We start from the raw sequence: 20479 nt of genomic DNA, 5'->3' as shown, positions 1-20479 counted from the left end.
ATTTTTCACGTTGATTCAATGTCATCACATTGAATTTTTGTTGTTGAAATGACATGGCAACAACGTTGATTCAACCAGTTTTTACCCAGTGGGGTGGGAGTGAACAGAAATTACTTTACAAACAGCATGGGTATGATGACTAATTCAATTTAATTATCTTTTCCAAATTAGTTTTAACCTTTTACTGCAGTGGGCTAAATCAGGGTCACACAGAGTGATTCTTGTTAGTCTTAAACAAATCTACTTTGAAACAAAAGTATACACTTCACACACATGGTTATGGGCTTAAAAAAAGAAGACACTTGTACAATGTCAGATATAGAGTTTAAATGTATTACATTCTGAGTTTGCATCCCAATATTACACTTCATAGACATCACACAAGACTGAAATATAACAAAATCATTTGACATAGAAAATTTTCTGCATCTTAAAAAAAAGTTTATTAAATTATGAAAAATATTAAGAACATTCCACCCATGAGGCCACTAGAGGTCGATCTGGTCATTTGACTGCAGGAAAGGCTACCGCCGGTGATTCTTTTAAAATTGTAGTTCAAAGGAAGAAAACTATGCAAAGTTGTACATTCATTTGTATGGTTCATTTGTATAAATCTCCTAGTGGTGCTTTGTAATGTATGTCAGCTGCTGCCATGACACATACTGTTCACACCCCTCTTGTTGTCGGAGAGAAACTTTTTGCAGGTTTAAAGCTCATTTTCTTGCAATTCTATACATTTGCCATGTCTAATGTGTATTGATGTGATATTTGAGTGACTGAAACATTTAAAAAAAAATGTATGAGCTAGAAAACCTAGCTAAAAACGTTAGCTGACATGGGCTAGTTGATCTGGACATTTCTGACAAGTTATAAATAGCTCTCTAAGGTCTGCATGACAAGAGGAAAACTGATGATGCACTACCCAATTCCGAAACTGCACCTTGTGCATTCTACTTTTACAACAACAACAAAAATTGGGGGGGGGACCCCCCCGCGCCCCCACTGCCAACCCCTTGCGCCCCACAGTTTGGGAACCACCGATCTAATTAACAAACACACCTATCTTTACATATTGGCAAAAATCTCTTTATCGGACACAATAAATATTCACGTATCTCCAGTATGAAAACAGTATGAGGTAGATGAAATGCGATCAGTTGCCTGTTACCAAACAAATGTAAATGTAAATGTAAAAGTACTCTGAAGGGAGCAGTAACAAAGGGTTCCAGGTCGTCTTAAATGCAGTCACACTATCTCACAACGCCTAGTTAAGTGTTGAACGACATTAATACGAAAACGATTTTCTGAGATGTGCAGTGCAGCACAACAGCAATAAAGACAGCCTGAAACTGACGCCAGACTCTGCCTCTAAACACCATAAACACACACACATCCATGTGACCGCGCCGCTCCAGGTAAATTCCCCACGATCTCCCAGGTGTCCTGTTTGGGGTCGTACCTCTCCACGCTCTGCAGGTAGGTGCCCTTGGAGTAGGAGTAGCCTCCGGTGACGTACAGGGACCCGTTCATGGCCACGGCGCCACACTCCATCCTCCTCTCCTTGGTCCTGGCCAGCTGGCTCCACTTATCTCTGTCCGGTTCGTAACAGTCTGTGATGGTGGTCTGACCCCCCACCAGGTACAGCTTGTGGTGCATTGACACCAGGCACAGGCCGTACTCTATAGAAGGGATGGCGAAGACAGATTCACTCATGGATTTAGTACTGATGTACAGAGGTCACATAAATGATCTTTGCTCAAATACAGGAAGGACGACAACTACTTATGTGCATCACTTTATAAGGTGTGTGCATCCTATGATTTCACTTTTTGCTTCAAGAGAGTAGACATCTCTGCATTCACATTTTTGTAAAGTCTGAATGCTGCGCTACAACATACCTAATTGTTTTTCATAATCCCTTCAAGCCTGGGGTAAGTGAGTTATTATCAGAGTTCCTCATGTGGGTGAGCTGCCCCAGAACCTCTGGCTTTTAATGCACTGTCCCATTTTCTCTCTGTACCTCTATATAGCCAGGGCTGATATAACAGAGTTGTGTCTCTATAGCTCTATATAGCCAGGGCTGATATAACAGAGTTGTGTCTCTGTACCTCTATATGGCCAGGGCTGATATAACAGAGTTGTGTCTCTGTACCTCTATATAGCCAGGGCTGATATAACAGAGTTGTGTCTCTGTACCTCTATATAGCCAGGGCTGATATAACAGAGTTGTGTCTCTGTACCTCTATATAGCCAGGGCTGATATAACAGAGTTGTGTCTCTGTACCTCTATATAGCCAGGGCTGATATAACAGAGTTGTGTCTCTGTACCTCTATATAGCCAGGGCTGATATAACAGAGTTGTGTCTCTGTACCTCTATATGGCCAGGGCTGATATAACAGAGTTGTGTCTCTGTACCTCTATATAGCCAGGGCTGATATAACAGAGTTGTGTTGTCCTACCTGGATGAGGACAGGTCGTTGCTATGCTCCATTCATTGACGTCTGCCCTGTAGGTCTGAATCTTATCATAGGTGCAGCTTCCTTTGTAACCATAGTGACCACCGGCCACATATACGGTGTCTCTCAGAACACAGGCCGTAGCGTTCCCCACACCTGTGACAAGGGAAGGAAGGAAGGAGGGAAGGAAGGAGGGAAGGAAGGAGGAAGGGAGGATGGAAGGAAGAAATAATTGTCACTAAAAGGCTTCCAACATTAAAACTACCATGAAACTCCAGCAGTAAACAAAAACATTTACTGTATGACAAAACTAACAACAAAGGATCAACTGGTCAAGTTACGCAACTGTGTCATATTCCAAACCTTCACAGGCCAGCCTACCTTGTACCATATTAGCTACGGGAATCCACTTCCTTTTCAGGGGGTCATAGAATTCCGTTTCCCCCATGGGCGCCCCTCCTCTGTACCCACCCATGACGTAGACACACCCATGCAGAGCCACAGAACAGTGGTAGTACCTCGATGCCAGCATGGGCTGTCCCTGTGTCCACGTATCACTATCACTGCTGTAAACCCACACTGTATCCAGAGCCTCTGTAGTGTCTGTCCTGTAGCCGCCGCTAATGTAGATGTTTGAGCCCAGGAGGGTGACTCCATAGCTCTCCCTGGTGTGGTCTGGCATATCCTCCCCCTGCTGCCACTGGTCCGTGACCGGGTCCCAGGTCTGGACCTCAGACAGAGGGTGCCAGTAGTACCCTCCTATCACAAACATCCTGGAGGTCAGTCTCCTGCTCCTTCTGCAGTGTCCCGAAGGGCTTTTATTCATATTAAAAGCAGGCTTCAGAGCTTGAACAAATAGAGAGTGGATGTCTTCAGTGTTCATCTCCAGACACTCTTTATGAAGCTCCAAGGCAGTCCTGAGGTACTCTTCATTCAGGTGTAAGTGGACGGCGTGAAGAAGCTCCAGGAAGTGTCCCGTGCGGGCAAGAGTATCGTGGGCCAGCCACCTCACCACCCCCTCCACCAGCACCTCCTCTTTCAACACCCCGGCCAGGTTCTCCTCCTGCAGGAGGCTCTTCACCTTCTCCACCCCCATCTCCTGGAACTCCTCCTCTCTCACCACCTACGAAAACGACCAAATCACTAAAGACATTTAATACACCTATCTATTGATTTAGTGGAATGACTATCTGCTGAGTTTTTTTTATATATTAAATGGCATCATATTTGATGTGTTTCTGAATATGTACCACGATGTAGGAATAAGTCAAAACCTAAACCTGAACCTATACCTCCTGGAAGCGGCAGAGCAGCACCCTGCGTGCCTCCTTCTCCAGGGACAGACACACATGGAGCTGGGCGAAACTGAGCATGCCCAGACAGTTGTCGACGTCGAGGAGACGAACCAGGAAGTTCTCACAGGCCGTTTTCACGGCTCCGAACTGCAGCAAGTCTGCAGCCTCCAGCAGAGACTCCACATTCCACTGGGTAATGGAGACCTGGGAGGGGGAGAGTTTAGAGTTGCGTCCCAAATAGCACCCTATTGTGCACTACTTTTGACCAGTGCCCATAGGGCCCATATTGCACTGTATGGGAATAGGGTGCCATTTGGGACGCAGGAAATAACATACACTATATATACAAAAGTATGAAATTAGTGGATTCTGGTATTTCAGCCACAGCCGTTGCTGACAAGTGTACAAAATTGAGCACACATCCATGCAATCTCCATAGACAAACATTGGCAGTAGAATGGCCTTACTGAAGAGCTCAGTAACTTTCAACGTGGCACCGTCATAGGAAGCCACCTTTCCAAACAGGCAGTTTGTCAAATTTCTGCCCTGCTAGAGTTGCCCTGGTCAACAGTAAGTGCTGTTATTGTGAAGTGGAAACGTCTAGGAGCAACAACGGCTCAGCCGTGAAGTGGTAGGCCACACAAGCTCACAGAATGGGACCGGCGAGTGTTGAAGCACGTAGCGCATAAAAATGGTCTGTCCTCGGTTGCAACACTCACTACCGTGTTCCAAATTGCCTCTGGAAGCAACTTCAGCACAAGAACTGTTCATCAGGAGCTTCATGAAATGGGTTTCCATGGCCGAGCAGCCGCACACAAGCCTAAGATCACCAATGCGCAAGTGTCGGCTGGAGTGGTGTAAAGCTCGCCGCCATTGGACTCTGGAGCAATGGAAACGCGTTCTCTGGAGTGATGAATCACGCTTCACCATCTGGCAGTCCAATGGACGAATCTGAGTTTGGCGGATGCCAAGAGAACGCTACCTGCTCCAATGCACAGTGCCAACTGTAACGTTTAGTAGAGCAGGAATCATGGTCTGGGGCTGTTTTTCATGATTTGGGCTAGGCCCCTTAGTTCCAGTGAAGGGAAATCTTAACGCTACAGCATACAATAACATTCTAGATGATTCTGTGCTTCCAACTTTGTGGCAACAGTTTGGGGAAGGTCCTTTCCTGTTTCAGCATGACAATGCCCCCGTGCTCAAAGCAAGGTCCATACAGAAATGGTTTGTCGAGATCGGTGTGGAAGAACTTGACTGGCCTGCACAGAGCCCTGACCTCAACCCCATTGAACACCTTTGGGATGAATTGGAATGCCTACTGCGAGCCAGGCCTAATCGCCCAACATCAGTGCCCGACCTCACTAATTATCTTGTGGCAGAATGGAAGCAAGTCCCCGCAGCAATGTTCCAACATCTAGTGGAAAGCCTTCCCAGAAGAGTGGAGGCTGTTATAGCAGCAAAGGGGGGACCAACTCCATATTAATGCCCATGATTTTGGAATGAGCTGTTCAACGAGCAGGTGTCCACATACTTTTGGTCATGTAGGGTATTATGTAGCGCTTTCCTGCAGTCAATGACCAACAGCGCCCTCTTTGGCCTCATGGGTTGTATGTTATAAATATTTTTAATTATTTCATAATTAATAAAAATTATCTAAAAAAGAACAGACAAAAATCTGGTGTTTCTATATCAAACAGTTATGTTATATTTCAGTATTCTGTGGTGTATATAAAGTGTAATACTGGGATGCAAACTCAAAATGGAATACATTCCAACTCTATATCTGACATGGTACAGGTGTCTTCTTTTTTTAAGCCCAGAACCATGTGTGTGAGGTGTATACTTTTGTTTCAAAGTAGATTTGTTTAAGACTACCAAGAATCCCTCTGTGACCCTGATTTAGCCCACTGCAGTAAAAGGTGAAATGTGAACATCTCAATATTAAAACATTTGACAAAACATGCTACAAAGTAAAAACAACATTGAAGATAACTCAATGAGTTGACACACCATAAGCAATCATAGACGATTCAAGTATAATATTAGGCTATTACATTCATATAACGGACACATAGTCACTCATAAAAAAAACATGTATGGACTCGGAGGTGTAGCCTACCTTGGAGGTGTAAATGTAATCCACCAAAGACGTCAGCACCTCCACATCTACCCCAGGTAGTCTGATGACACTGTGGGACCTCTCTCTCATATCTGCTGTGAACATGGCTCTGAAGTAGGAGCTCCGGGAGCATAGAGCCACTTTATGGCAGTGGAAGGCCTGCCCTGTAGCGCACTGCAGAGCTATGTCAGTGAACAGGCCTTCTGTGTAGTATTCTCTGAGGGCTTCTAGAACCTCAATGGGATGGGTTAGGTCACAGAAATCATAGGTGTAGAAGGATTCTGCCGACTCCTGTCCCTTAGATGGCATTGTGTTCCTGAAACATGAGACATTAAATATCTTAATGTACCCTTTAAAAATGTATGCCATTGACTTGACACGTCCATGCATTATACATTAGTAATACAGAACGTATGGAGCTGGACTTCCTTGTCCCTTTACAGATCTGGTTACACTGATGTTAAAAGACAGGCTATGGTCTGTAGAATGTAAAGCACAATGGGAATTTGTTTCAACATGACATTTAAAAGAATGAAGCTTGATAGATTGGGTTTATTGCTAAAACATAAAACATTGCATCATGAACCATTTGCAATACTGTAAGCAGCAACACCTTGCAAAAACGATTTACTGAGCACAGATAGTAAACATTCATGGATTTGCAATGGATACAGAGAGTATTTGATTATGTAATCTATTAGTAGGCCTATTTAAAACACAATTTAATCCTTGCATTCACATAGGCCTACATACACTTGCCAGAATACTATTAAATCTAAATAGTCCTGAGTGAAGATCATAAACATAGCTCACTGAACAATAGCCCCACATATACCTGGACCTGGTCGACATGGTCTACTATCCTGTTGTTAAAGGATTTTCTGTGTTGGGAGCGGGTCAAAAGGCATCACACGCCCTCAGGTGCAGATCCTTATTTATCCGCAATTCCCTTGGAAACCAACCAACCTGTTAAACGCCGGACAGTCCTTTTAGAAAAAATTCCGCTATTTAGTTTCGTTCTCTATCGAGGCTGACGCGGAAGGCGCTCAACTGAGGTGACAGCGCATCTCCTCCGCAGATAGCAGCGCCTCCGATAATCTTACCAGCCGCAAATAGCAGCGTTCGACCAATCACATTCACCGCGCCCCGTCCTACTGACAGCGTATTGACATGAACAAGGGACAGACAGAGGGGTATGTTGGGAGGCAGGGAGATGGGGTCACGGTCCACAAAGCCGCACTGCTGAAGCAGAAACCGTTAGGATCAATTTATATAATAACACTCACAATACAGCCTAGTAGAGACAACAAATAATTGCACTGGTAATACACTGGACTGGTAATACATTTTTCACATAGATAGTACCCTAGTAAAACGTGATGCCAGTGTATTTCATTGACTGTACATCCTAGCCTATATATTTGACCATAAACGGTTATAACATGTAGTTTACAGGTGTGCTTAGTTTTTTCATTTTCTGTCTACTGGGTTCTGTATCTTTCTACATGAGCTTAAGACAAAAAGAAGCACAGATTGACATTAATTTGCATCTGAACCTGAGACAGTGACGTGATACACAGTTCCACAGGGTCACACAGATTTAATATATGATCTTAAAATACTTTTCAAAACAGGACAAAGACACAATCACAATCCTTCCCTCTCAAGCATTTGGTATACTTTTTAACGTTGCAAGTACACTTCTTTTAGTATGAGAAAGAGCACTATTAGGGTGACTGACTGTAACCTATCCCTGTGGTTGAACACATGCTTTCAGTTCAATCAGGATCTCTTTTCCGCTTGTCCATCCTACGACTCTTGGGTTGGATGAACCCTCTCCTTGTTGTGCACTCTGTCTAGAGAGCAGCCTCTCCAAGGTGTAACCCTTTCTAGGGAACACCACATCTCCTTCCCTTAGACTGTTGGAAGGGCAAAGGTCGTTCCCTCCGTCCCCTACATAGAAAGTTCTCTGATACTCTACCCCTCCCTTCAACTGCCCTGCTAGGAAATCAGCCAGCACTTTCCTCTTACAGAGATTGACAGGGCACTGGCTACACTGGTGAGAATGGTAGCATTCTATCTCCATGTATCCACGCTTGTCAAACGTAGCTGGGTTGGTGAAGACTTGGTTGACAGCGGCTTGAACCCCAGCCACTTGCAGTATCCAGTTGATGAACACTGTGTTTGAATCTGAGATGATGATGCAGTCGATGTCGTTCTTGTTACTCACAATGAACGTCAACAGTTCAATCATTCCATCTGTAAACGGTATGGTCTCCATGACACTTCGGACTGTATCAGGGCTGATGTCCTGGTCTCCTATATAGGACATGACTCTGCCCATGTACTCTGTCCAGTGTCCCTTCTGGTAGGAGTTCTTGACCAGGTCTGGCAGGCATTGGTCTGGGATACACTTAATGACCCAGGTGTCACTGTTGTCATCCACCAAGGTGTGGTCGAAGTCAAACACCACCAGAGTCTTCATGATGATTCTCCTCTGCTGCAAAACAGTGGTAGAAAAGGTTTGTTAGAAGGGACATGGACAGGCAGCCAGACACAAAGAGAGAGAGAGAGAGGGGGGGGGGATTTGTGACCTGTTGCCACAAGAAAAGGGCAACCAGTGAAGAACAAACACCATTGTAAATACAACCTTTATTTATGTTTATTTATTTTCCCTTTTGTACTTTAACTATTTGCACATCATTACAACACTGTATATAGACATAATATGACATTTGAAATGTCTTTATTATTTTGGAACTTTTGTGAGTGTAATGTTTACTGTTTATTTTTTATTGTTTATTTCACTTTTGTTTATTATCTATTTCACTTGATTTGGCAATGCAAACATATGTTTCCCATGCCAATAAATACCTTAAATTGAATTGAGAGAGAGATAATTTAATTGAGAGAGCTAGGAGAGAGAGGGAAGGGGCAGACAGACAGACAGACAGACAGACAGACAGACAGACACAGAACAGAAATTGAAAGAGGCTAGTGACCAAACAGTATGTATCTAGCTAGCTACAGTATGACTAAGAGTGTTCTTTGGACTGACTGCTGACTGGCTAGAAACTGGCTAGCTAAACATCCATCTATCACACACCAAGTAGCTAGCTCCTTTTAAAGCGTTCTAAACAGTAGACTGCTTGTCAAATAATCTATTTATCAATGTGTGTATTCACTTAGGATCTTACCCCACACTTTTGTCACACCGTTTACACAAATTTAAGTTCAGATGCGTGACATCGTCGGTTTGATCTTTAACACACACTGGAGATATGCCGCGTTCGACACAACTGTAAACTGGGAACCATTGAGCTACAGATAGAACAATGAGACGCATATTCCACCGGATGTATAAATGTGAAGCATCCGCTTGGCGTTTCCACTCACTACCAAATATGGTAGTGAGAGGAAGCCCAGTGGCCGGCCGTGGGAGCAGATGGAACGAGATGGATTTTGGCCGATATTCTGCACATTTTCTCATCGATGAAACATTTGATCTCAATACAGTTTTCTGTTCCCAAACTAAAATCTGTTACGAACAGAGTTGACAAAGTTTTGTAGACTTTACCCTTTGCAAAAGTTTTACAAAATTCGTTGTTTGAGTGCAAAGGCGAATTGAGTTATTGCAGACGTTCCCATCACAGACTAGGCGTTCCCAAATGGAAATATGCACATATATGCTAGAACGCGCCAATAGGATCTCTGGCTCGTGCTTGGCTCTGCCCACCTCTTTGCTTGTTTACATTTACGTCATTTAGCAGACGCTCTTATCCAGAGCGACTTACATTCAGTTTCATACTTTTTTATTGTTTTCATACTAGCCCCCCATGGGAATCGAACCGACAACCCTGGCGTTGCAAGCGCCATGCTCTACCAACTGAGCTACACGGGACTTGTTCTGCCTACTATGAGTAATTTGTTCCCATTTGAAACGACAGGCTGTGGTCTATCTTGGTTTAGTTACCAAAATCTTTGACTGATCTGCTTGGAACTCGGAAATCTCCGACTTCAGTGCGTCCAAGCAGAGATAGTTTAGAAGAGAAGGGAAACTCCTTTGGAATCGTATTAACGTCCAGTGTGTACGTTGCCCATGCGTCGTCAATGGGCTGCGCGGTGCATTCTGGGTGATTATGGGACATGGAGAGCTTTCCTTCAAGAAGTGAATGGGAGTCAATTGGGCGCTAGCTCAAAAACCCAACATTAGTATGAATTTCGTCAACAAGAAGTACAACACACAACTATTGTGAGATAATTAACTTGTTCTCTGTAATGTTGTATAGCTTTTGAATCGTGACGTTTCGAGGAAAATAAGCAGGTTTCTCGACTCATACCCTGACTTTGAGAAGGAATTGCGTGACGTAGCATGACAACGTGAACGCGATTGGTCAACTGGGTGGGGCGTTATACGCATTAATTGACCAATGGGACCAAAATACAGTGGAACAGCTTGGAGAGTTCTCTGGCAAAGCGGTCCAATTTTTTTCTTAAATAACACACTGTTGTTCGAATCCCACATTTGAGCTGATAGCATCCATCGTTTTGTAATAATATCTCTACCATTTCCCAGATGTATCAGCAGGCGGCAGTAATGCGGTCGTTTTGTGTTTATTGTGCCCAGAAAAAAACACAGAAGAAGAATAGAACTGCTTCCTGGTGACGTGAACACACAACCATGAAGGTGCATTTCTAATCACTTAGTTTACAATCGATTTTCTGTCATAGTTACGCCCGAAAGACATCGGCGAAAATGTTCAAAGGGTGGGGAACGTGGCTGGGTATAGAGAACACTACGAAGACAGAGGATAGCGAAGTGGCTGATGTTGCTGTGGAGGAGCAAGAGGAGAAAATTGTGCAAGACCAAAATGAAGTAAACAAACAACACGAACCTCCAGCAACAGAAGAACTGGAGCAGGAGGACGGAGACACAGTCCAACTCATCTCCCAGCAAGCTACAGGATTCGGTGGTAAGGAAGATTATAGATGGTTTTAATTTATATTCATGTGAAAAGTGATTAACAGACTAATAATGATTATGTAGGCCTAAGAGACAATACATTGTTTGCCTGCCACAACTTGAATGACAATGCCATCTGAAGCTGAAAAAGTGATCCAAGTTTTATATCCCTGTTCCCTATACAGGCTTAATATTCAACTTTGCCAGCAATGCCACCAAGAAGATCTCCAGCTCTGTGGCAGAGACTGCACACACAATCAAGAAGAGTGTGGAAGACGGGAACATAGACGGAATTATTGACAAGGTGCATGGCGTGCTCCACTTTGCTGAATCCTGTTTTACAAGGAGAATGGTTTAAAGTTAGCATAGGTTGTTACAGTTGAAGTCAGAAGTTTACATACACCTTAGCCAAATACATTTAAACTCTGTTTTTCACAATTCCTGACATTTAATCCTAGTAAACATTTTCCTGTCTTAGGTCAGTTAGGATCACCACTTTATTTTAAGAATGTGAAATGTCAGAATAATAGTAGAGTGATTTATTTCAGCTTTTATTTCTTTCATCACATTCGCAGTGGGTCAGAAGTTTACATACACTCAATTTGTATTTGGTAGCATTGCCTTTAAATTGTTTAACTTGGGTCAAACATATCAGGTAGCCTTCCACAAGATTCCCATAATAAGTTGGGTGAATTTTGGCCCATTCCTATTGACAGAGCTAGTGTAACTGAGTCAGGTTTGTAGGCCTCCTTGCTCGCACACGCTTTTTCAGTTCTGCCCACACATTTTCTATAGGATTGAGGTCAGGGCTTTGTGATGGCCACTCCAATACCTTGACTTTGTTGTCCTTAAGCCATTTTGCCACAACTTTGGAAGTATGCTTGGGGTCATTGTCCATTTGGAAGACCCATTTGCGACCAAGCTTTAACTTCCTGACTGATGTCTTGAGATGTTGCTTCAATATATCCACCAAATTTTCCTTCCTCATGATGCCATCTATTTTGTGAAGTGCACCAGTCCCTCCTGCAGCAAAGCACCTCCACAGCATGATGCTGCCACCCCCGTGCTTCACGGTTGGGATGGTGTTATTCGGCTTGCAAGCACCACCTTTTTCCTCCAAACATAACGATGGTGTGTATATATATTGTTAGATATTACTTGTTAGATATTACTGCACTGTCGGAGCTAGAAGCGTAAGCATTTCGCTACACACGCTATAACATCTGCTAAACACGTGTATGTGACAAATACAATTTGATTTGATTTGGTAATTATGGCCAAACAGTTCTAATTTTGTTTCATCAGACTAGAGGACATTTCTCCTAAAAGTACTATCTTTGTCCCCATGTGCAGTTGCAAACCGTAGTCTGGCTTTTTTGTGACGGTTTTGGATCAGTGGCTTCTTCCTTGCTGAGCGGCCTTTCAGGTTATGTCGATATAGGACTTGTTTTACTGTGGATATAGATACTTTTGTACCATGATGTCAAGCAAAGAGGCACTGAGTTTGAAGGTAGGCCTTGAAATACATCCACAGGTACACCTTAAATTGACTCAAATGATGTCAATTAGCCTATTAGAAGCTTCTAAAGCCATGACATAATTTTCTGGAATTTTCCAAGCTGTTTAAAGGCACAGTCAACTTAGTGTATGTAAACTTCTGACCCACTGGAATTGTGATACAGTCAGTGAATTATAAGTGAAATAATCTGTCTGTAAACAATTGTTGGAAAAATTACTTGTGTCATGCACAAAGTAGATGTCCTAACTGACTTGCCAAAACTATAGTTTGTTAACAAGAAATGTGTGGAGTGGTTGAAAAACAAGTTTTAATGACTCCAACCTAAGTGTATGTAAACTTCCGACTTCAACTGTATATAACACCCTCTCTGGTGTTAGCTCAAAACCGCCGATTCTTGAAGCTTTGAGGTTTCTGTCTTGTAGCATCACATGCCTGTGTTTCTGTTTTCCAGACTATTTGGGGGGATTTCAAAAAAGAACAGGACAAATTTGTCCAAGAAAAGAAAGCTAAGAAATCAGGTCAGTGTGGAAACATCATACCCCCTTGAGATTAGCCTGGGTACCAGTCTGTTTAGCATACGTTCCACTCCTTGTACTCTGTGTCCTCAAACCAACGTTTATCAAATCAATGTTTATTTGTCACCCGCACAGCAAGGTTATTATAGTTTCCTGTTTTTATATTAGTTTGTATTTCTATTAGTTGTAAGATATTGAGTTAATGATTTATGAAAATATTGCTATTTCGTAGACATTTTAAATTTAGTTTTAGCGTTATGGACAGACGGTAGCCTATGCATGGGAGGCTAGGAGACTTTTATGCATTGTATAGTTGTTGTGTTTTTGGGGATGTCACTTCCTGCCACAGGGGGGCAGTAATACGTTTAAAGGAAGACTCAGCTAGATGATGTAGATCGGTTATTCCCAAAACTGGGGTACGCGTAATGCTGTCGGGGGTACGCCAAATAAAAATGTATTTCACATTTTCAAACAGTCCATTTAGATTTTCCAACGGGGCTAAACATTTGGGTGATGTTTCTTCCTCGCCTGAGTAGCCTCGTTTCACTGGCAAAAATACAATTAAACCATTTAGTGTTCAGTGAAATAACAACACAATGTGAAATACAGGTAGCCTGGTCAAATAATTAACATCCAATCACACTAACCGTTACTCTCTCGTGGGAATTGCACTAACGGTCTGTATGTAGCCAAACGTAGCTGCTGCTCATTCCGTTTGCTCGGATATGGATAAATGGTTAATAAAGTAAGGCTGTATAGAGACACATACCAGCTCTACTGGTACTACTACTACCAGCAGTACTACACTACCGGTCAAACATTTTAGAACACCTACTCATTCAAGGTCTTTCTTTATTTTTTACTATTTTCTACATTGTAGAATAATAGTGAAGACATCAAATCTATGGAATAACACATATGGAATCATGTAGTAGCCAAAAAAGTGTTAAACAAATCAAAATATATTTTATATTTGAGGTTCTTCAAATAGACACCCTCTGCCTTGATGACAGCTTTGCACACTCTTGGCATTCTCTCAACCAGCTTCACCTGGAATGCTTTTCCAACAGTCTTGAAGGAGTTCCCACATATGCTGAGCACTTGTTGGCTGCTTTTCCTTCACTCTTCATCCCAAACCATCTAAATTGGATTGAGGTCGGGGGATTGTGGAAGCCAGGTCATCTGATGCAGCACTCCATCACTCTCCTTCTTGATAAAATAGCCCTTACACAGCCTGGAGGTGTGTTGGGTCATTGTCTTGTTGAAAAACAAATGATAGTCCCACTAAGCCCAAACCAGATGGGATGGTGTATTGCTGCAGAATGCTGTGGTAGCCATGCTGGTTAAGTGTGTCTTGAATTCTAAATAAATCATAAACAGTGTCACCAGCAAAGCACCCCCACACCATAACTCCTCCTCCTCCATGCTTTACGGTGGGAAATACACATGCAGAGATAATCCGTTCAAATCTCCAATTTGGAATCCAGACCAAAGGACAAATTTCCACCAGTCTAATGTCCATTGCTCGTGTTTCTTGGCCCAAGCAAGTCTCTTCTTCTTACTGGTGTACTTTAGTAGTGGATTCTTTGCAGCAATTCGACCATGAAGTCCTGATTCACACAGTCTCCTCTGAACAGTTGATGTTGAGATGTATCTGTTACTTGAACTGTGAAACATTTATTTGGGCTGCAATTTCTGAGGCTGGTAACTCTAATGAACTTATCCTCTGCAGCAGAGGTAACTCTGGGTCTTCCTTTCCTGTGGCGGTCCTCATGAGAGCCATGTTTCATCATAGCGCTTGATGGTTTTTGCGACTGCACTTTAAGAAACGTTCAAAGTTCTTGAAATGTTCCGTATTGACTGACCTTCATGTCTTAAAGTAATGATGGACTGTCGTTTCTCTTTGCTTATTTGAGCTGTTCTTGCCATAATATGGACATGGTCTTTTACCAAATAGGGCTATCTTCTGTATACCCCCCTACCTTGTCACAACACAACTGATTGACTCAAACGCATTAAGAAGGAAAGAAATTCCACAAATTAACTTTTAAGAAGATATACCTGTTCATTGAAATGCATTCCAGGTGACTACCTCATGAAGCTGGTTGAGAGAATGCCAAGAGTGTGCAAAGCTGTCATCAAGGCAAAGGGTGGCTATTTGAAGAATCTCAAATATAAAATATATTTTGAGTTGTTTAACACTTTTTTGGTTACTACAAGATTCCATATGTGTTATTTCATAGTTTTGATGTCTTCACTATTATTCTACAGCGTAGAAAATAGTAAAATGAAGAAAAACCGTTGAATGAGTAGGTGTTCTAAAACTTTTGACCGGTAGTGTACACCTGCACCTGTCGACGACACAAGTTGTTCTGCTTCCACGAGCACATCCAGCACTTTTTAAAGCAAGAATTAAGACTACTTTCGAGTAGTAAGACATGCATAAAACCAACAGATACCATTAATAAGAAGGGGCTAGAAGCGTCTTATATGGTGAGCTACCGAGTGGCTAGGACAGGCAAGCCCCATACTATATCCTGCTGCCGCGGATATGGCTTGGACAATGCTGGGGGAAAAGGCCAAAAAAACTATACAGACAATGCCTTCATCAAACAACACTGTTTCACGACACATCAGTGACATGGCAGGAGGTGTTTTGAAACAATTACTTCTTCGCATACAAGCCAGTGAATTCTATGCGTTACAGCTGGATGAGTGAACAGACGTGCCGGGCCTGGCACTGCTCCTGGGATATGTCCGTTACGTTTATGGGGGGTCAATTAAGGAAGACATCCTCTTCTGCAAACCAGGACAACAGGAGAGGACATTTTTAAAGTACTGGACAGCTTTGTGACATCAAATGGACTTTGGTGGACAAGATGTGTTGGTATCTGTACTGATGGCGCAAAAGCCATGACAGGGAGACTTAGTGGAGTGGTAACGCGCATGCAAGCGGTTGCTCCCGACGCCACTTGGGTACACTGAGCTGGGTGCGCAATTACGCAGGTACTTTCCCGAAACGGACGACACAAACAACTGGATTCGTTATCCCTTTCAAGCCCTGCCTCCAGTCCACTTACCGATATCTGAACAAGAGAGCCTCATCGAAATTGCAAGAAGCGGTTCTGTGAAAATTGAATTTAATCAGAAGCCACTGCCAGATTTCTGGATAGGGCTGCGCTCAGAGTATCCCGCCTTGGCAAATCACGCTGTTAAGACACTGATGCCCTTTACAACCACGGACCTATGTGAGAGTGGATTCTCGGCCCTCACTAGCATGACAACTAAATACAGGCACAGACTGTGTGTGGAAAATGATTTAAGACTGAGACTCTCTCCAATACAACCCAACATTGCAAAGTTATGTGCATCCTTTCAAGCACACCCTTCTCATTAACCTGTGGTGAGTTATTCACAATTTTTTATGAACAAATAAGGTTTTATATGTAAGAGGGCTAAATAAAGAGCAAAAATATTGCTTATTATTATTATTTGTGCCCTGGTCCTATAATAGCTCTTTGTCACTTCCCACGAGCCAAAATCTCACACTCATTCTTATGTTTAATAAATGTATCATATAGTGTGTGTGTGTGTGGTAGGCTTACAATGATGGCATAAAACAACATTTGAGAGTGGGCTGACCCTGGTGCTAGAGGGGTTTGAAGGGGTACGGGACTATACAAAGTTTGGGAACCACTGATGTAGATGATATGTGTCAAACTCATCACACAGAGGACCGAGTGTCTGCAGGTTTTCACTCCTCCCTTGTACTTGATTGATGAATTAAGGTCACTAATTAGTAAGGAACTCCCCTCACCTGGTTGTGTAGGTCTTAATTGAAATGAAAAACCAAAAACCAGCAGACACTAGGCCCTCCATGGAATGAGTTTGACACCCCTGACATAGATGCACAAAGTAAACAGTAGTAGTGGGTCAATTTCCGCAACAACCAGGAGAGTTGAAGCGCAAAGCTAAACTTCTCTGGTGTTTTGGTCCCGTAGCGACCATGTTGTAGCAGCGTGAAGCGCACCCGTGCACATGCGCAGATACTCTGGGTGACCGTGTGAGAGCAAAATCTTGCATTGTGCTCATTTCAATGGCTGCATTAGAGCGGATCACTTTTGTCAAGTCATTCTAGGGGGGGTAAAAATCGGACTTGCGCCTACATGCCAACTGCATGAACTTGACAAAAATCATGTGATTGAAGGTTTGACTGCAAGTTTCTGCTCTTCACCAACTTCATCCTGCAGCCATCGCCTGCATTGTGGGAGGCTCTATTGTCAACCAATCATTAGGCTGTTTTTGTTTGACCCACGCAAACGTGACCAAAGACATGACTGAAACAGGAACCAATTGGCCGCGATTTATGTATACAGTGGATATATACAAAAAAATGTGATATCTGAGGCTCTCTCACTAATTGATTGTACAATGTACACACATTATATTATGATTTCAGTTTGTGAGTGTGATATGGGGGTTAGATACAATATTATTTCTACATGACAAAGAAAACATTTTATAAACAATGGCAAGACTGCCATGTTGGTCTGCGCCTTGCTGTTGGAAAACCACATTAGTGTCAGACATTCGGCTGTCGCAGATGCACCTCCCCCGACTTCACTCCTCGACGTGCCTCTACAGTCAGTTGCTGTAGCCTTACCACTCAAACGCGGCCAATATCTGCAGCGCTGCTCGTGGCAACGTCATCTCGCTGAGTCTACCTTTAAATTATAAAGTCAATCTCAGTGTGACTCACCAGATTCAAAAGCTTGAAAACCCCATTAGAAAAACAAAGCTGAAAAACCCCTTTCGATTTCTAAAACTGAACATAATTTATGATGGTTTAATTTTAGTTTAGTTCGTTTTGGAGTCAAAGATAATAGTTTCAGTGTAGTTTTAGTTTTTCAAACAGGTTTGGTAATTATTTTATTTCAGTTTACAAAGTTATTTTCATGATTCGTTTTAGTTATCTATAATAACCTTGGTGCACAGGACACAACGGGTGTAAACAGCAAAGTGAAATGCTTACTTGCAAGCCCTTCCTCAACAATGCGGTATTCAATATCAAGGTAAAAAAAAAAAAAAAGTTTCAAATCCAGAATAGATTCTTTAAAAAAGAGAACGGAACCAATGCTAATTCAGGTCAAGTAACACAAGAAATAAAACCCACAGGAGAATGTACTCTACAGGCCAGTATCATATCAATGTGCAGGGATACTGGTGATGCATGACACTGAGTAGAATGTTAGCTAAACAGACTTGAGATGAGATACCGGTAAACATGCTCATAGTTATCTACACATACATTGTGGAATGAAAATGGTTCCTCCTTGCTCCTTTCCAGACACAGCTGTACCACCATGGGTCGGCTACAGTGAGGAGGAGACCATGCAGCAACAGATCCTGGCTCTGTCCGCTGTTAGTAGCATTTCTAACATTGTCTATACACGTAGTGCATTTAGTTTGTGATTTGATTTCATGAATTGGATCTTATCCCTATCAGAGTGTATCGTGTAGATTGCACCTTTCAATTCAATTTGATTAAATTCAACACATCTTTATTGATCTGTTATTCCAGGACAGGAGGAACTTTCTGAGAGACCCACCAGCTGGAGTTCAGTTCCAATTCGACTCTGAGCAGATGTATCCTATCGCCATGGTGATGCTGCAGGAAGACGAGCTACTGAACAGGATGCGCTTCGACCTGGTTCCCAAACAGTCAGCAGACAGCCATTACAAATCGAATGCATTATTACACTTCCAACATGCCTCGATTCAACCCTGAGTTATTTACAGATACAGATTGCAGGCATAAAGTTGTCATGTTGTCTAATGTTGGTTGATGCCAGCCCTGTCCATTGATCAGCCTAGCCTCTTAGAACCAGACAGATTGCTGCGTTCAAGTGAAAAATAATGTTGAGCTATCTCGCAATCAGGCTGGTTCACAAAGCTTTGACCAGCCATTGAAATTGGAGGAAATGTACACATATCTGTGTTTCCATTTATATTAAATTATAGATTAACCCTGAAGAAGAAAGTGAAATTACGTTATGTATATGTTAATTACATATTCAATGCTCTGTATGTTTAGAGTGAAGGAGGATGTGTTCTGGAGGAACTACTTCTACCGTGTGTCCCTGATAAAGCAGTCGGCCCAGCTCACTGCCCTGGCAGCACAGCAGCAGGCTGCAGACTACAGAGAGGAACAGGAGACCATCAGCCCGGAAGGTGTCAGCCTCACAGGTACTCTATTCTGTTCTGTGGTTGGTCGGAATTCCGTTTCTGTGATCCTGACTTTAAAAACACTGCATTGGTGTTATGTGCAAAGCAGAACAATTGGTGAACTACTTTCAAGCAACAGTTTATAGCCGAACTTCTGTTTTATGTTGTTGTCATGCAGAAAATACCATCAGACCAAAAACACCTCCAGTATCCATTAGTGACATTCCCAAGGGTGGAGCGGTGAGTCAATGTTTTATTTTTCGGAAGAAAAGTGAGTTCCTTTTAATAATTCTGTGCATGTCTGTATATAGACCACTGAAATACTGTGTAACTATCAAGTCAAATGTATGAAATGGTCTGGATTATATTTCATGTTGTTGTTAAACAGCAGGAGGAAGAGGAGAATGAGATCTCCACCAGCCCTGGGGTCTCAGAGTTTGTGAGCGATGCCTTTGACTCCTGTAGCATCGACCATGAAGACCTGAGGAAGGAGATGGAACAGCTGGTGCTGGACAAGAAGGAGGACGCTGCAACTCCAGAGGGTCAGTTCTAGAACTATTAGATCATATTTAGTGTAACAAACAACTAGCAAGAACTCCGGAGTTCTATTGGTTGATTTCACTGGAACCTAGAAGGGGCTTGGATTTAATATAATGGCTCAGTTGGTAGAGCTAGATGTTGAATTAGAGGGAGTGAATGACGTGTTTAGCTCTTTTCTCCTCAGTCTGTAGCATTGATCTCATAATGCTGTTATTTGTTATTATTTTTTTCAGAGGAAACAGCAGACTGGGAGAAGGAACTCCAGGCAGAGTTACAGGAGTATGAGGTGGTGACGGAGGCAGACAACAAAGATGACAACTGGGATAAAGAGATAGAGAAGATGCTTCAGTCGGACGATTAGAAAGGTGACCGACCCCTCTTGCTTCAGTCTAGTATCTCTGATATGAGTGAGAGAGAGCACCATGAAGGATCAGAAACCACGACAGTGTCTAGTCTAGACCATAGAAATCGAATGGTATAGAAATTAAGGGAACTGCTGCATACAAACCATATAAAGCTCTGTTGTTTGTTTCAGCACATTCTAGAATGGGAACGTCTATGGGGGTATTCTGATCTGGTGGTGGTCAGGTGTTGAAATACTGTATAATATACATTTTCTCTGTCTGTACAGTGTAGTGGCAGGCTGACATTTTAGCTGTGAACGTTTATGGGCTAGGAGCAACTGACATATTGTTATTTTTTCTCTACTCTGCTCTTTTCTTTCTCTGGAATTATTTTGCAGTTGGGATGTGTACATCTATGCAAATAATACTTGGTTCTGTTCTACTCAAATCCTGTCTTCAGTTTTCCCCTAATAAATATAATTTTTTCCCCGTTGTCTAAATG

General features: G+C 42.6%; 3 protein-coding genes across 5 annotated transcripts; 1 reads left to right on the top strand and 2 right to left on the bottom strand.

Moving 5' to 3' along the window:
* Positions 1-982: 982 nt before the first annotated feature.
* LOC121538646 (kelch-like protein 23) lies at positions 983-6793 on the bottom strand. Its single transcript, XM_041846842.2, has 6 exons — positions 6707-6793; positions 5872-6187; positions 3750-3956; positions 2839-3580; positions 2461-2613; positions 983-1679 (listed from the first exon to the last, which is right to left on the bottom strand). The coding sequence occupies exons 1-6, from the start codon at positions 6721-6723 to the stop codon at positions 1369-1371; spliced, it is 1746 nt and encodes a 581-aa protein (XP_041702776.1). The 5' UTR covers positions 6724-6793; the 3' UTR covers positions 983-1368.
* Positions 6404-9210, bottom strand: phospho2 (phosphatase, orphan 2). Of its 2 annotated transcripts, none has more exons than XM_041846851.2 (2): positions 9069-9210; positions 6404-8371 (listed from the first exon to the last, which is right to left on the bottom strand). In XM_041846851.2, the coding sequence occupies exon 2, from the start codon at positions 8354-8356 to the stop codon at positions 7619-7621; it is 738 nt and encodes a 245-aa protein (XP_041702785.1). In that variant the 5' UTR covers positions 8357-8371; positions 9069-9210; the 3' UTR covers positions 6404-7618. The 2 variants fall into 2 exon arrangements, with proteins under 2 accessions (XP_041702785.1, XP_041702786.1); XM_041846852.2 differs by having other exon boundaries at positions 6404-8368.
* An 855-nt stretch (positions 9211-10065) lies between these two features.
* Positions 10066-20477, top strand: syap1 (synapse associated protein 1). Of its 2 annotated transcripts, none has more exons than XM_041846850.2 (9): positions 10066-10844; positions 11020-11138; positions 12805-12871; positions 18216-18289; positions 18450-18589; positions 18963-19114; positions 19272-19333; positions 19485-19635; positions 19867-20477. In XM_041846850.2, the coding sequence occupies exons 1-9, from the start codon at positions 10628-10630 to the stop codon at positions 19992-19994; spliced, it is 1110 nt and encodes a 369-aa protein (XP_041702784.1). In that variant the 5' UTR covers positions 10066-10627; the 3' UTR covers positions 19995-20477. The 2 variants fall into 2 exon arrangements, with proteins under 2 accessions (XP_041702784.1, XP_041702782.1); XM_041846848.2 differs by having other exon boundaries at positions 10070-10844; positions 19482-19635.
* Positions 20478-20479: the final 2 nt, after the last annotated feature.

Source organism: Coregonus clupeaformis, chromosome 24 (genome assembly GCF_020615455.1).
Source record: "Coregonus clupeaformis isolate EN_2021a chromosome 24, ASM2061545v1, whole genome shotgun sequence".
Lineage (NCBI taxonomy): Eukaryota > Metazoa > Chordata > Actinopteri > Salmoniformes > Salmonidae > Coregonus > Coregonus clupeaformis.
This window is presented reverse-complemented; position numbering and strand designations above follow the sequence as displayed.